General features: G+C 45.6%; 1 protein-coding gene across 7 annotated transcripts in view; it reads right to left on the bottom strand.

Moving 5' to 3' along the window:
* Positions 1-17,628, bottom strand: part of cracr2aa (calcium release activated channel regulator 2Aa) — a 114,796-nt gene that overhangs the window by 13,890 nt on the left and 83,278 nt on the right. For 4 of the 7 annotated variants that reach the window (XM_068050248.1, XM_068050245.1, XM_068050247.1 and 1 more), the window contains 4 exons: positions 16,430-16,511; positions 11,463-11,577; positions 9,461-9,562; positions 1,631-1,707 (listed from right to left, as the gene is read on the bottom strand). In XM_068050248.1, the coding sequence (XP_067906349.1) occupies positions 1,631-1,707; positions 9,461-9,562; positions 11,463-11,577; positions 16,430-16,511 (376 nt within the window). The remainder of the gene's footprint in view (positions 1-1,630; positions 1,708-9,460; positions 9,563-11,462; positions 11,578-16,429; positions 16,512-17,628) is intronic. The other 3 variants (XM_068050251.1, XM_068050252.1, XM_068050253.1) reach the window with 3 other exon arrangements.

Raw genomic sequence — 17,628 nt, forward strand, 5'->3', positions numbered from 1 at the left:
CAAGTGCCTGTCATTCTATCAGTGTTTGCTTTAAGGCAGATTGTGGAGTTCTCACTACGTGTGGCCAAGCCTCAGATGACCCATGCCTCATTTCCATCACTGGTAGTACTGACCAGATTAGGCTGTTAGCACAGTTCATCTGTTGTTCTTCCCTCTTCGAACCCATGCAATAAAAAGGACATCACTGTCACTGCCAATGGCCCATGCTATTTGGCCTACTCCAGGTGAATATTTCCAACACCATCTAATGTTGACATTTTAAACACCAAGTGGTGTATGAGTGAGATAAAGAGAATGAGCATCACCTGAATTAAAATATTTTTTCCTTTAAAGTGTTTGGAGAGCTCAGGAGGACCTGTGACACAGGATAAATCGTAAATAAGTGCTTCTCCACAAATGCAGCCAGACATGAATATTTCCAGCATTTTCTGTTTTTACTTTAATCATTGGTTTCTAAGCTTATAGTTTTTCATCTTTGTGGCTTTCGTATCAGTAGTAATCCTTGGCTAAAAATGTCATGTGACAAATCTTGACCACCATTTTTTAAAAACAGTTCCAAGCTAGAATTACTGATTTCGTTTTTATAAAGCATGCAACATTGACACTAATGTCAGACATCAATACTGGGACAGAATCCAAGATCATTACCAGCTCACTCTGGTAACAAACGCACTGCACAAGTGCCAGGCAATGACCATCTCCAACAAAAGAGTATCCAACCATCTCCCCTTGACATTCAATGGCATTACCATCGCTGAATCCCCCACGATCAACATCCTAGGGGCTACCATTGACCAGAAACTGAACTGCAGTAGCCATATAAATACCGTGGCTACGAACACAGGTCAGAGGCTAGGAATCCTGCGGTGAGTAACTCACCTCCTGACTCCCCAAAGCCTATCTACAAGGCACAAGTCAGGAGTGTGATGGAATACTCTCCACTTGCCTGGATGGGTGCAGCTCCAACAACACTCAAGAAGCTCGACACCATCCAGGACAAAGCAGCCCGCTTGATTGGCACCCCATCTACAAACATTCACTCCCTCCACCACCAACACACAGTGGCAACAGTGTGTATCATCTACAAGATGCACTGCAGTAATGCACCAAGGCTCCTTAGACAGCACCTTCCAAACCCACGACCTCTACCAACTAGAAGGACAAGGGCAGCAAATGCATGGGAACATCACCATCTGCAAGTTCCCCTCCAAGTCACACACCATTCTGACTTGGAACCATATCACCATTCCTTCACTGTCGCTGGATCAAAATCCTGGAACTCCCTTCCTAACAGCACTGTGGGTGTACCTACCCCACATGGACTGCAGCGGTTCAAGAAGGCAGCTCACCACCACCTTCTCAAGGGCGATTAGGGATAGGCAATAAATGCTGGCCTGGCCAGCGACGCCCACATCCCATGAATAAACTTTTTAAAAACTCTTTTATTCTGCATTCAGACTGAATTAGGAACAAAGGGTTAGTCAAGAACTAAGGTTTAGTTTTATCCTCTGAACAGACACTGCATTCTGAAAAAAGCATGAACTATGTAGTGTAACCGTTAAACCATACAATCAATGACTTCAAATTACTCTCAGCTGCTCGACCTTACTCAATGGTGTTAATATCTTACCTGGCCAAATGCATCATGGATTCAGTTATATTGACACCTGAGGAAGCACTGCATTCATAGAAAATCAAATTACATTCCTGTAAAAAGCAGAAGAGTATAATGAACCCGTTTCAGATTCTTGTATTGATAACCGAAAAGGTGCAGAATTCAATATTCATGAAGAGGAGTTGTCCAAAAGTAGCTCAGGATAATTAACAGGAGGATTAGATGAGACCAGAGAAAAAGCACTTAATGGAAGCAAAGACACTTTCTATCTGAGTAAGAAGCGAACAAAAAGTCAAAATTCCAAGAAAACCTTTAAGAATAACATGAGTAGAAACATTATGGGTGGAAATTAGGAAAGGGCAGCAGCGTAAACAAATTCTTCACATCGTATCTCTGCACGGATCCCAGATTGAACCATTCTGTTCCCATTCAGGAACTGGCAACATCTGCAGGAAGCAGTGATACATAAAAAAGCCAAAGAATTAGAAATGGCAGTACATTTGGGTCCAGAAGGGAATGAGCAGAAAATAGGTGCCTGAAGGCAGGATTTGTACGATAATATTGGCTATCTTGACAGAATCGCAAGACCAATTAATGTAATCTTTAGTGGGAAGTGCATGTATTTGCAAAATGCTCTGCTGAAGCCACAAGCTAGAAGGAGCCGAAAACATGGCTTTCATATCAATTGTTCCTACTTCATGTAAACAGCTGCCTGCAAATAAGACTTGCATTTATATCGTGCCTTTTACAGCCACTGGACATCTCAAAGTGCTTTACAGGCAATGAAGCACTTTTTGAAGTGTAGTCACTGTCGTAATGCAGGAACCGCAGCAGTCAGTGTGTACACAGCAAGCTCCCACAAACAGCAACGTGATAATGATCAAATAATCTGTTTTTGTGATGTTGTTTGAGGGTTAACCTGTCTCTAGATGCAGAAATCAACAAGCGCTTGGGTAAGGCTTCCACTGCTATGTCCAGACTGGCCAAGAGAGCGTGGGAAAATGGCGCACTGACACGGAACACAAATGTCCGAGTGTATCAGGCCTGTGTCCTCAGTACCTTGCTCTATGGCAGCGAGGCCTGGACAACATATATCAGCCAAGAGCGACGTCGCAATTCATTCCATCTTCGCTGCCTCTGGAGAATACTTGGCATCAGGTGGCAGTACCTCATCTCCAACACAGAAGTCCTCGAGGTGGCCAACATCCCCAGCTTGTACACACTACTGAGTCAGCGGCGCTCGAGATGGCTTGGCCATGTGAGCCGCATGGAAGATGGCAGGATCCCCAAAGACACATTGTACAGTGAGCTCGCCACTGGTATCAGACCCACCGGCCGTCCATGTCTCCGCTTTAAAGATGTCTGCAAACGCGACATGAAGTCCTGTGACATTGATCACAAGTCGTGGGAGTCAGTTGCCAGCGTTCGCCAGAGCTGGCGGGCAGCCATAAAGACAGGGCTAAAATGTGGCGAGTCAAAGAGACTTAGTAGTTGGCAGGAAAAAAGACAGAGGCGCAAGGGGAGAGCCAACTGTGCAACAGCCCCGACAAACAAATTTCTCTGCAGCACCTGTGGAAGAGCCTGTCACTCCTCATTTCCCGGCGGAGCAGCAGGAGAAGGTAGCGACTCTTCGGTGGGTAAGTGAAGGCAACAGGAGCTGTGTTTTGAAAGTTGTACTTACTGTTTTCCTTGTGTTCAAGTTACTTTTGGCGCGGGAGGAACCGGAAGCTGGACGGCAGCAAGGACTCCTGGGTAGGTTTTTTCTTTAAAGGTGCGGAGCAGAGTTAACCCGAGACACTACACATGTAGTGTCTCCCACCCATCCTCCTCCTCTAACCTAATAATAAGACCCTTTTTACCCTCCTCCTCTAGCCAAAAAGGACTGAACAGGTAAGCTATTTCACTGTTTTTGTTAATATCTATATTTGTACTTAATTAAGGGGTAATTGAGTAAAAGAAATGGCAGCCAGGGGAGTGCAGTGCTCCTCCTGCAGTATGTTCGAGGTGAGGGGAACCTCCGGTGACCCTGCCGACTTCACCTGCTGGAAGTGCATCCGTCTCCAGCTCCTATCAGACCGTGTTAGGGAACTGGAGCTGGAGCTGGATGAACTGAGGATCATTCGGGAAGCTGAGGGGGTGATAGATAGAAGCTACAGGGATGTCGTTACTCCACAAAACAAAGGCAGCTGGGTAACAGTTAGAGGTGGGAAGAGGTCAGTGCAGGGATCTCCTGTGGTCATTCCCCTCAGCAACAAGTATACAGTTTTAGATACTGTTGGGGGGGACGGCCTATCGGGGGCAGGCTGCAGTGAACGGGCCTCTGGCACGGGGTCCTGCACTGTGGCTCAGAAGGGAAGGAGGGAGAATGGGAGAGCACTAGTCATCGGGGACTCGATGGTGAGGAGTACCGACAGGCGGTTCTGTGGGCGCAAGCGAGACGCACGGATGGTTTGTTGCCTACCTGGTGCCAGGGTCCGTGATGTTTGTGATCGCGTCTTCAGGATCCTTAAAGGGGAGGGGGAGCAGCCAGAGGTCGTGGTGCACATTGGCACCAACGACGTAGGAAGGAAGGGTGGCACAGATGTTAGAAGTGAGTTTAGGGAGTTAGGCTGGAAGCTGAAAGCTCGGACGGACAGAGTTGTTATCTCTGGTTTGTTGCCGGCGCCACGTGATAGTGAGGCTAGGAATAGGGAGAGAGCACAGCTGAACACGTGGCTGCAGGAATGGTGTAGGAGAGAGGGCTTCCAGTTCTTGGATAATTGGACTGCATTCTGGGGAAGATGGGACCTGTTCAAACAGGACGGGCTGCATCTGAACCAGAGGGGCACCAATATCCTGGGAGGGAGGTTTGCTAGTACTGTTCGGGAGGGTTTAAACTAGTTTGGGAAGGGGATGGGAACCGGACTTGTAGTCCAGGGACCAGTGGGTCCACTCAGAAAAACAAAGAGTGTAGTGAGGTATTGGGGAAGGTAGCACTGTCGCAGAGGACAGATGGGCACGGAGAAGGGTTAAAGTGCGTATACTTCAACGCAAGAAGCATCAGGAATAAGGTGAGTGAATTGAAGGCGTGGATGGGCACTTGGGACTACGATGTTGTGGCCATCACTGAAACGTGGATAGGTGAGGGGGAGGAATGGTTCTTGGAGGTACCTGGTTATAGATGTTTTCATAAGATTAGGAATGGTGGTAAAAGAGGTGGGGGGGTGGCATTGTTAGTTAGAAATAGTGTAACAACTGCTGAAAGAATTTTCGAGGAGGATCTGCCGACTGAGGCACTGTGGGTTGAGGTCAGGAACAGGAAAGGAGCAGTCACCTTGATGGGAGTTTTCTATCGGCCCCCCAATAGCAGCAGGGAGGTGGAAGAGCAGATTGGGAAACAGATTTTGGAAAGGAGCAGAAGTCACAGGGTAGTAATTATGGGGGATTTCAACTTCCCAAATATTGATTGGCAACTCTTTAGATCGAATAGTTTGGATGGGGTAGTGTTTGTGCAGTATGTCCAGGAAGCTTTTCTGACTCAGTATGTAGACTGCCCGACCAGAGGGGAGGCAATATTGGATTTGGTACTAGGTAATGAACCAGGGCAAGTGATAGAGCTGTTGGTGGGCGAGCACTTTGGAGATAGTGATCACAATTCTGTAGCATTCACTGTGGTAATGGAGAGGGATAGGTATGTGCAACAGGGCAAGGTTTACAATTGGGGGAAGGGTAGATATGATGCTGTCAGGCAGGAACTGAGGAGCATAAGTTGGGAGCATATGCTGGCAGGGAAGGGCACGGTCGAAATGTGGAACTTTTTCAAGGAGCAGATAGTAGGGGCCATTGATAAGCATGTCCCTGTCAGACAGGGAAGGGATGGTCATGTGAGGGAACCGTGGTTGACAAGAGAGGTTGAGAGTCTTGTTAGGAAGAAGAAGGATGCGTATATAAGGTTGAGGAAAAAGGGCACAGGCATAGCTCTGGAGGGATACAAGATGGCCAGGAAGGATCTGAAGAAAGGGATTAGGAGAGCTAAGAGAGGGCATGAAAAATGCTTGGCGGGTAGGATAAAAGAAAACCCCAAGGCCTTTTACGCGTATGTCAGAAATATGAGGATGACTAGGGGGACCGTAGGTCCGGTCAAGGACAATAGCGGGAGACTGTGTGTTGAGCCGGAAGAGATAAGTGAGGTTTTGAATGAGTACTTCTCTTCGGTATTTACGAATGAGAAGGGGTGTATTACTGAAGAGGACGGTGTGAAACAGACTGGTAAGCTCGAGGAAGTGCTCGTTAGGAGGGAAGATGTGTTGGGGTTTTTGAATAACTTGAAGATAGACAAGTCTCCCGGGCCTGACGGGGTATATCCAAGGATGTTATGGGAAGCAAGGGATGAAATTGCAGAGCCGCTGGCAATGATCTTTTCATCTTCTCTGTTGACGGGGGTGGTACCAGGTGATTGGAGGGTGGCAAATGTTGTGCCCCTGTTCAAGAAAGGGAATAGGAACAACCCTGGGAATTACAGGCCAGTTAGTCTTACTTCGGTGGTAGGCAAGTTGATGGAAAAGGTGCTGAGGGATAGGATTTCTGAGCATCTGGAAAGACATTGCTTGATTCGGGACAGTCAGCACGGTTTTGTGAGGGGTAGGTCTTGCCTCACAAGCCTGATTGAATTCTTTGAGCAGGTGACCAAGCAAGTGGATGAGGGTAAACCAGTGGATGTGGTGTACATGGATTTTAGTAAGGCATTTGATAAGGTCCCCCATGGTAGACTTATGGAGAAAGTCAGGAGGCATGGGATATTGGGGAATGTGGCCAGTTGGATTAAGAATTGGCTAACTGATAGAAGGCAGAGAGTGGTCTTAGATGGTAAATACTCAGCCTGGAGCCCAGTTACCAGTGGCGTGCCACAGGGATCAGTTCTGGGTCCTCTCCTGTTTGTGATTTTTATTAACGACTTGGATGAGGAAGTCGAAGGGTGGGTCAGTAAATTTGCAGATGATACAAAGGTTGGTGGAGTTGTGGATACCGAGGAGGGCTATTGTCGTCTGCAAAGGGACTTGGATAGGTTGCAGTGCTGGGCTGAAAAGTGGCAGATGGAGTTTAACCCTGAAAAGTGTGAGGTCGTCCATTTTGGAAGGACAAACACGAATGCAAAATACTGGGTTAACGGTAGGGTTCTTGGGCATGTGGAGGAGCAGAGAGACCTTGGGGTCTATGTGCATAGATCGTTGAAAGTTGCAACTCAAGTGGATAGGGCTGTGAAGAAGGCATATGGGGTGTTAGCGTTCATTAGCAGAGGGATTGAATTTAAGAGCCGTGAGGTGATGATGCAGCTGTACAGGACCTTGGTAAGGCCTCATTTGGAGTACTGTGTGCAGTTCTGGTCGCCTCATTTTAGGAAGGATGTGGAAGCCTTGGAGAGGGTGCAGAGGAGATTTACCAGGATGTTGCCTGGAATGGAGAATAAGTCTTACGAGGAAAGGCTGAACATTCTAGGCCTCTTCTCATTAGAACGGAGAAGGATGAGGGGTGACATGATAGAGGTTTATAAGATGATCAGGGGAATAGATAGGGTAGACAGTCAGAAACTTTTTCCCCGGGTGGAGCAAAGCGTTACAAGGGGTCATAAATTTAAGGTGAAGGGTGGGAGATATAAGGGGGATGTCAGGGGAAGGTTCTTTACCCAGAGAGTGGTCGGGGCATGGAATGCCTTGCATGGGGAAGTTGTTGAGTCAGAAACTTTAGGGACTTTCAAACGGCTTTTAGATAGGTATATGGATAAAAGAGAATGATGGGGTATAGATTAAATTGTCCTTGACAGAGGACAAAGGATCGGCACAACATCGTGGGCCGAAGGGCCTGTTCTGTGCTGTATTTTTCTATGTTTTCTATGTTTTCTAATTGGCCTTTATAGCACCTCCAGGCGCGTATCCATTGTCTCTCGAGATAAGGAGGCCCAAAAGAAAAAGAATATGTTGGCTAGGACACCAGGGAGAATTCCCCTGCTCCCCTTCGAAATAGTGCCAGGGGATCTTTTACATCTTACAGCAAGCAGAATGAGGCCTCAGTTTAATGTCTCATCCGAAAGATGGCACCTCATCAAGGGTATCAGCCTTGATTTTTTGTGCTCAAGCCCTGGAGTGGGACTTGAACCAGGAACTTTGGTGCAAAAGGTGAAGTCACACAGGATCAGAGGTGAGCTGGCAAGATGGATACAGAACTGGCTTGGTCACAGAAGACAGAGGGTAACAGTGGATGGGTGTTTTTCTGAATGGAGGACTGTGACTAGTGGTGCTCCGCAGGGATCAGTGCTGGTACCTTTGCTGTTTGTTGTATATATAAATGATTTGGAGGAAAATGTAGCTGGTCTGATTAGTAAGTTTGCGGACGACACAAAGGTTGGTGGAGTTGCGGATAATGATGAGGATTGTCAGAGAACACAGCAGGATATAGATCGGTTGGAGACTTGGGCGGAGAAATGGCAGATGGAGTTTAATCCGGACAAATGTGAGGTAATGCATTTTGGAAGATCTCATGCAAGTGGGAGGTATACAGTAAATGGCAGAACCCTTAGGAGTATTGACAGGCAGAGAGATCTGGGCGTACAGGTCCACAGGTCACTGAAAGTGGCAACGCAGGTGGATAAGGTAGTCAAGAAGGCATACGGCATGCTTGCCTTCATCGGTCGGGGCATAGAGTATAAAAATTGGCAAGTCATGTTGCAGCTGTACAGAACCTTAGTTAGGCCACACTTAGAATATTGCGTGCAATTCTGGTTGCCACACTACCAGAAGGACGTGAAGGCTTTGGAGAGGTACAGAGGAGGTTTAACAGGATGCTGCCTGGTCTGGAGGGCATTAGCTATGAGGAGAGGTTGGAAAAACTCGGATTGTTTTCACTGGAACGACGGAGGTGGAGGGGCGACATGATCGAGGTTTACAAAGTTATGAGCGGCATGGACAGAGTGGATAGTCAGAAGCTTTTTCCCAGGGTGGAAGAGTCAGTTACTAGGAGACATAGGTTTAAGGTGAGAGGGGCAAAGTTTGGAGGGGATGTGCGAGGCAAGTTTTTTTACACAGAGGGTGGTGAGTGCCTGGAACTTGCTGCCAGGGGAGGTGGTGGAAGCAGATACGATAGCGACGTTTAAGAGACATCTTGACAAATATATGAATAGGAAGGGAATAGAGGGATATGGGCCCCGGAAGTGCAGAAGGTGTTAATTTCGGCAGTCATCAAGATCGGCGCAGGCTTGGAGGGCCGAATGGCCTGTTCCTGTGCTGTTCTTTGTTCCTCAGAGGTGAGTGTGTCACCAACTGAGCCACAACAAAAAAAAAAAAAACTTTGCTTGAGGAACCTAAGACAGAGACCAAAGTCAACTGGTCGCTGTCCACCAATATCGACTCTGCGGCCAAAGCAGCTCCAACTCCAAGGGTTTGCACAGGGATTAGAAGCAAGGGAACTGAGTGACATCTGGTGATAAAATCTTCATCTATCTGGAGAGTAGATGTGAGAAATTTTCCACTGGATATTGATGGTGCCAGGCAGCCACATTGGAAATTTAATTTGCGTCCTTAACATGACTCCCACCTTGACTTGTCAAGCAGTACCAGGACCCAAGTTCCCTGTTGGACCAATCGCCTGTGGGTTATGCAGCTTTTCACTGTTGCTCCTTCACTTTAACAGCGGGTCATTGAGCCAGTTTTGGCGTTGGGCTCAGTTTCTGCACTATCGCCGCTCATAGACTTAGTGCCAATGTCTGGGAACCTCCCGTTCCTCAGGTGACCCTGCTGTTTCTGGCAAAAAGAATATTTTGTAAGCTTTATAGGTGTTTTAAAGTGTGAGCATGATAGATCTCGGAATGCAAACCTTAGCCAATCGCTGCCCGTCTTCAATAGCAACCTCACGCTCACTTTCCAGATCAGTTTTATTGGCCAGGAGGAGGATTAAAACCTCAGGACCCGCTCCCTCCTGTGAACACAATAAGACTCTGCGTCACATCAAAAACAACTCCACAAATTAATATAGCTCCCAGCATCCAGCCTCAAACACAGAATATTGCTGAATGGATATTGACACCGGACATGATAGTGCCCGATCCAGACCCCTTCAGCCCATTGAGCCCTCTTACCCGTATCCCTTCAGCCCATCCAGCTCTCCTATCCACAGTTTTCCCTTGGTGCATTTCCAATAACCCTGAATTCCCTGTCTGGTTCCTTCTTCCTGTCGATATTTCTCGTTCCAACACTGTGCCTGTTATCTGTTCCATACACTCAACACCTTTTTAGAAGGTTCCTCCTACATTTCCTATTTGCTTTTGTTGTTCTTAATTTGTCAGTATGACCCATTGTGCTAAAAATCTGAACATGGCAGAAATGTTTACTTGGAAACAATTTGTCAAGATCTTTCAGAATTTAAGCAATTCTATCACATCCCCAATCAAAATCCTCTTTTCAAGACAGAAAAGACCCTGGGTTGTCAATCATTCTTTACACACCATTCCCATAAATTCTGGGATCAATAACGGAATATCCTTCTCTGTCCCCAATAACTGCATTCTTTCAGGTGCAGAGCATCGTCGATTGTAGCCATGAAGCCATCAAGACTCCCAATGACCGGTCAGTGAGATATATCAGCAGGAAATGTTTCCACTTTCTGAACGTCCAAATGGTCCGCTACCAGAATAAGAGTTTCCTCCCTTTGTGTATTCACTTTCCTAGGAGCAGCCATGACTTCTTTATCCTCCACCAGTCCAGGCTCCCTCAGATCTTCACTCCAACCCCTAAGTGTTTGGATGAATCCAAGGGGACAAGGGAAATTGATGACTACAGACCCCGCTACGGGAGCCCCAGACAGTGGCACAGAGGCGAAAGAACCAATGCCATCCGCTCAGCAGGCCAACCATTGGGTTTCTTAAGATGCAATTCTGGTGTCTGGATCGTTCAGGTGGCATCCTCCAATACCCTCCTGCAACAGTCTTGGTCATTGTGGTGGTCTGCTGTGCTCTCCATAACATGGCCCTCGAGAGAGGTGTGGACCTTGAGGACAGTGAAGCCCTGGAAGGAGGCAGCTCATCGCAGGAGCAGTAGGAGGTGCGAGAGGAGGAAGAGGGGGATAACACTGAACAGAGAAGTGCCCCTGCTGCATGACGAGGTGGCCTCCTCCTGCCACCTTCTGGGAAGAGGATCTCCCTCCTCTTCCTCATGGCCTGCAGAATTAGATCCAGTTGGGTATCTATGAAACCAGGATCTGGTCTGCCTCTAGTGCCAGGCCTCCAAGTTCCCCTGTGACATTTTGCTTCCCTCTGGTGCTGTGGAAGGCAGATCTCTCCCTCAGGACAACCAGCCGCCTCGGTGGAAGTCTACATGAGCCCCAGACTTGATCTGACCCACTGCCATTTTCAATCCCACTGGTTCTAAGAGCACAGGAAACCTGTCTCCATACCAATTAAGGCTTTCCTACTTTGAAATTGCAATCTGAATCAGCTTCCCAGAGGAGGCAGGTTTCACACCAAAAACCAGACCAGGCTCCTGTTTCCCACTGCCACTTTGAAAATCTGGCCCATAGTCTTTGTGAGGCCTGTGACACAATCCTAGTACATAGTCTTGTCCAGGAGAATTCATCACAGTCACAGGCCTCGGAAGGAGGACAGCGACCTTTGTGATTCACACAACAGTTCATCTTAAAACTAAAGCAGGAGTCTATTTGCATCAGTTCCGGTGACTTTGCGGACTTGAAAAGTTACCAATAGACAAATAACACTGAAGGGGGAAGGTTACGTTACAAAATTAAACGGAATTTGGTACCATGATACAGAACTATTTAAGCATATCTGGGTTGTCACAAAGTATAGGAGGATTAGGGATGGAACCTGCACACTCTCCAGCCATTGCCGAACAGCCCTAAAGGTCATCGCAGCTGTGATGTCATAGATCAGAACAACCCCATCGGCCTTACGGAAGAACTGCTTCGTAACACTGCGAAACCTGCAACATTAAACAAGTCATCATACAGCGTTCAACAACAAACGCACCCAACTGAAAGATTGGAAAAGTTAATTTAAAATTATCTTCATAAACGTCAAATTTGCTGTTGCCATTTTTTTTAATTCACAAAATATAGTTTAAAAATTAAAGGAAAGAACATTCCCCATGTGTCAACATTAAAGCACTGATGGATATTTATGTAGTCACGCACCATTCTCTGTTAGTCAGTCATTTGCTGTCGCTAAAGAGTTTCTGTCATAAAGCTAAGTAAGCTTCAAGTCCGAGAGGCATATCTACAACAACTTGCATTTATGTAGCACCTTTAACGTAGGAAAACGTCCCAAGGTACTTCACAGGAGCAATTATCAAGCAAAATTTGACACTAAGCAACATAAGAGGATGATATTAAGACAGGTGACCAAAAGCTTAGTGAAAGGTATAAGTTTTAAGGAGTGTCTTAAAGGAGAGGGAGGTGGAGAAATGGAGAGGTTTAAGGAGGGAATTCCAGAGCTCGGGCAACTGAAGGCATGGCTGCCAATGGTGGGGCAAAGGAAATCGGGGATGCTCAAGAGGTCAGAATTAGAAGAGCGCAGATATCTCGGAAGACTGGAGGGTTGGAAGAGGTTACAGAGATGGGGAGGGGCAGGGGCATGGAGGGATTTAAAACAAGAATGAGAATTTTAAAATGGACGCATTGCTGGACCAGGAGCCATAGAACCATAGGCAAATTACAGCATAGAAGGAGGCCATTCAGCCCGTCATGTTCGTGCCAGCCGAAAAAAAACTAGCCGCCCAATCTAATCTCACCTTCCAGCACCTGGTCCATAGCCTTGCCGGTTACAGCATTTCAGGTGCATGTCCAGGTACCTTTTAAAATAATTGAGGGTTTCTGCCTCCACCACCATTCCTGGCAGTGAATTCCAGACACCCACCACCCTCTGGGTGAAAAAGATTTTCATGTCCCCTCTAATCCTTCTACCAATCACCTTAAATCTGTGCCCCCTGGTAATTGACCTCTCCGCTCGGAGAAACAAGTTCTTCCTGTCTATCTAGGCCCCTCATAATTTTGTACACCTCTATTAAGTCACCCCTCAGCCTCCTCTGTTCTAAGGAAAACAACCCTAGCCCATCCAATCTTTCCTCATAGCTGCAACTTTCGAGCCCTGGCAACATTCTTGTAAATCTCCTCTGCACTCTCTCCAGAGCAATTATGTGCTTCCTGTAATGTGGTGACCAGAACTGTACACAATACTCCAGCTGTGGCCTAACCAGCGTTTTATACAGTTCCAGCATTACATCCCTGCTTTTGAATTCTATACCTCGTCCAATAAAGGAAAGCATTCCATATGCCTTCATCACTCTATCTCCCTGTCCTGCCACCTTCAGGGACCTGTGGACACGCACTCCTAGGTTTCTCACTTCTTCTACCCCTCTCAATATCTTCCCGTTTATTGTGTATTCCCTCACTTTATTTGCACTCCCCAAATTATTACCTCACACTTTTCTGGATTGAATTCCATTTGCCACTTTTCCACCCACTCAACCAAACCATTGATATCTTTCTGGAGTCTACAGCTATCCTCTTCACCATCAACTACACGGCCAATTTTTGTGTCACCAGCAAATTTCCCAATCATGCCTCCCACATTTAAGTCCAACTCATTAAAATATATCACAAACAGCAAAGGACTGAGCCCTGTGTAACGCCACTGGAAACAGCCTTCCATTCACAAAAACATCCATCGACTACTACCCTTCGTTTCCTGTCCCTGAGCTAATTCTGGATCCAACTTGCCACATTCCCCTATATCCCATGGGCTTTCATTTTACTGACCAGTCTGCCATGTGGGAACTTGTCAAATGCCTTACTAAAATCCATGTAGATCACATCCACCGCACTGCCCTCATCAATCTTTCTTGTTACTTACAGTCATAGAGTGATACAGCACTGAAACAGGCCCTTCGGCCCACCGATTCTGTGCCAACCAACAACACCCATTTATACTAATTCTACATTAATCCCATATTCCCGACCACATCCCCACCATTCTCCTACCACCTACCTACACTAGGGGCAATTTACAATGGCCAATTTACCTATCAACCTGCAAGTCATTGGCTGTGGGAGGAAACTGGAGCATCCGGCGGAAACCCATGCAGTCACAGGGAGAACTTGCAAACTCCTCACAGGCAGAACACAGAACTGAACCCGGGTCGCTGGAGCTGTGTGGCTGCAGTGCTAACCACTACGCCGCCCTCAAAAAACATCAATTAAGTTAGTAAGACATCACCCTCCCTTAACAAATCCACACTGACTATCCCTGATTAATCCGTGCCTTTCCAAGTGGCAGTTTATCCTGTCCCTCAGAATAGATTCTAACAATTTACCTGCCACCAAGCCAATGTAGGTCAGCGAGTACAAGGGTGATGGGTAAATGGGACTTGATGCGAGTTAGGACACAGGCAGCAGAGTTTTGGATGAGTTCACATTAACTGAGAGTGCATGGTGGGAGGCTGATCAGGAGAGCATTGGAATAGGTGAGTCCAGAGGCCGATGAGCTGAGACAGGGGTAGAGTTGGGTGATGTTACAAAGGTAGAAATAGGCGGTCTTAGTGATGCATAATCCACAAAATCCAGATGCATATCTGCAACAGCCAGAAACACATTTACAAGGCCCAGACATATATCTAAAAGAGCAAGAATTGTCTGTTCACGCACCAAGAAAAGGGCAGTGATACGTAATTTTAGAATTGCTGATATTGGTTTATAATGGAATTTCTAATGGTCTGTTTCTATGTCATGGCAATTAGTGTGGAAGGATAATGGTTATAGATCTGACTTAGTAAGCCAGAGGTTGGGAGTTGAAATCCTATCATGGCTAGTTGCACAATTCAACTCAATAAACTTGGTTAACACTTGTTACGATCACCTGGTTCATATTAATATTTTAGAAGTCACTTTTAGTTTCGGGAAATTAAATGTGTCACTGTAAGAATTTCAAAAGGTTGCAGACCACCCAAGATTTAAAGTTAAAAAATCTCTCCATGAGTGCTTACAGACACAGAGTTAGTGAGGTGTGGGCTAGAAAACCACAGGTGGGCATGCTTATTTGGGCAGTTGGAACCACAAAGTCTAGAAGAGATTTTTCTATCATTGTTAACAATATCAATTATTCATGTGGATATTAGAAATCAAAGAGATGTTTTGGATGTTGGAGAAAATTAGTTTAAGTTGCTACCAGGGACATCCTACACGTATGACATTGCTATGAAGATAGATGATGTAGGGGGTGCCTGTTGGTGTTTCGATTAGTGTGCTTGCTGACATACAAGCCATGGCTTTTGGAAAGCTGTTGGCTTCAGACAAACAGTTGGTTTTTGGAAAACGCTTGGCTTCCGACAGGCTGTTGGTCACAGAGGAAGCAGTTGGCTTTTGGAAAGCTGATGGCTTTGAAAGCAGCTGGACTCAGGAGCAAAGATGCCATCGGGAACCAAGGGTGTTTCTATTTTGAAGCAGGCCCGTGCTCAAGCCGGGAAGTCAAGATTCAGGAGGTGATCTCATAAATCGGAAGACAGCTGAGAAATTAAGGAATCGAACTGAATTCCTGACAGCTGTAGTACACTTTGGATTGGCCTCAGAAGAAGTGAACAAACCACCAAGATCCTGTAAAGTATAGGGGAATTCTTGTGGGGAAGTAAAAGTCAAATAGGAGTGTTCTGTTGAGAGTTAGAGTTTAAAGTATTGGTCTTCATGTTCTGTTAAGATTTTAAGTTTAAAATATTAGTGTTTCCAAATGTAATGTTAAGTTAGCAGTGTTTTGCTTTGTTTAACTCTTGTACAGTAAAGTTTTTTGCTTAAAACATGAAATCTTATGGTGTAGTTTTTTCAGTAATAACTGGAAATTCGACTTTCGCTTTTTAAAAGTTAACGATCCCTAACGGGATTGTAACACACTACAAAAATGACCATTAAAGCCTAACCCATCCACTGCTGCTCATCTGGGAAGAAAACCTGCTGTCCTTACACTGTCTGTCCTACACATCACCCCTGTTCACACTGCGGTTAACTCTTGGTGCTCTCTGAAGTGATCTAGCAAGTTACTGACTGGCTATGGAAGGAATCTCATCACCTTCTCAGGGCACCGAGAAATGGACGATAAGTTCAATCTTTCAAAGAACTACATTTTGATAGAATATTGTTTACTAGAATAGAATAGTACTAACTTTTGCTGAATCAGAATGGTAGAGTCACCATAAAGGAAGACTTGCATTTGTCTAGCATCTTTCTTAACCTCAGGACCTCCAAAGGCACTTTACAGCCAATGAAGTACTTCTGCAGTGTAGTAACTGTTGCACTGTAGGAAACACAGCAGCCAATTTGTGCACAGCAAGCTCCCACAAACAGCAATGTGATAATGACCAGATCATCTGTTTTTGTGATCTTCATTGAGGGATAAATACTGGCTAGGACACCAGGGAGAACACCTCTGCTCTTCTTCAAAATAGTGCTATAGGATTTTTTACATCCACCAGAGAGGGCAGACGGGACCTTGATTTAATGTTTCATCTGAAAGACGGCACCTCCAACAGTGAAGCACTCCGTCACTACTGCACTGGACTGTCAGCCTAGATTTTTGTGCTCAAACCCTGGAATGGGACTTGAACCCACAACCTTCTAACTCAGAGGTGAGAATGCTCCTAACGGAGTCACGGGTGACACCTTAAATGACACCATACAGAATTAAATGTAGCAGGTGATCATGCTAAGCAATTTATTCTAGCCTATCAGCATGCAAACCATAAGTATTCCTTATAAAACACCCACAATAAGTTTAACTTGCTGTTAACCCACCGTTCCTGTCCTGCAGTGTCCCAGAGTTGCAGAGCCAGCAGACAATTATCTACATTTACTGTTTTCACATGATAGTCTATACCTGGAAGTAAGAACAGTTTTATTACAGAAGCATTTATAAATTATAATTTGTTAAAATGAATTTACTGTTTAGAAACAATCTTCTCCCTACAAATATCAGGCTGACTTTTGCCCTCAATCTCATCTACAGGGATTGGTCGAGGCAACAACTGTGTGACCTTTGCAGAGAAAAATGAAGCAGATGCCTGAAAGAAGAGAATTTCCTACCTGGCGCCTAGGCTACACGTGACTCCAGTCCCACCTGCTGTCTGGGCTACATGTGACTCCAGTCCCACCTGCTGTCTGGGCTACATGTGACTCCAGTCCCACCTGCTGCCTGGGCTACATGTGACACATTCCACAGAGCTAAAGACAATGAAAGCGATATACTATCAACTAGTAATAATTAACCTGCTGGGACTGTGTCTTGTTCCTCATTAGATCGTAAAAACCCAAGCACTGAAAGAAACATTTCACCTTGTGGGAAACGGCCTACTTCAATCACATTTCAAACCACTTGTTCCTCAGGCCCTTTCCCATTTTTCTTCAATCTTTATCTAATTTCCTCCTACTTCTGAAATTCAGTGGGTTTTAGTAGATGCTTGTTGATAAGTATTCCACATTCTAATTATTCTTTGTGTGAAAAAAAACCCCTTCTACCCATCCCTTGAAGTCTCAATCGGAATCCCAAGTTTAAGTTTCCTTGTTACCAGTTCACGAACCAGTCAAATAATTGAGCTATTTTCCCTTTCAAAACATTTCATAATTTTGAACAGTTCAGTTAGATCGGCTCTTAACTTTATGGAGAAGTTTATATTCAATTGAAAGTGTCACTAAAATCAGCCTTTGATAGACGCACAGGTAAAAATAAATTGCTAGTTTAAAACTGAACTGTCTGATATCAGCAACACTTCATGTGGATTCCACCAGTTCAACAAACCTTTTGGGTTAATGAGCACATGGAAGGAGTATGCAAGAACAAGTTAGTAATACCGCAGAATGAAATTTGAACCGCATAACTTTCAGTTCCCAGCACTTTCCACCTCTCTCCACTGCACTGGGGATTTGAATTCAATGCTCAAAGATGAAGAACATTCCCACCTGGAACAGATATTAGCTTCATAAAGTTAGCTATAATA

The sequence above is a fragment of the Heterodontus francisci genome, chromosome 18 (genome assembly GCF_036365525.1).
Source record: "Heterodontus francisci isolate sHetFra1 chromosome 18, sHetFra1.hap1, whole genome shotgun sequence".
NCBI lineage: Eukaryota > Metazoa > Chordata > Chondrichthyes > Heterodontiformes > Heterodontidae > Heterodontus > Heterodontus francisci.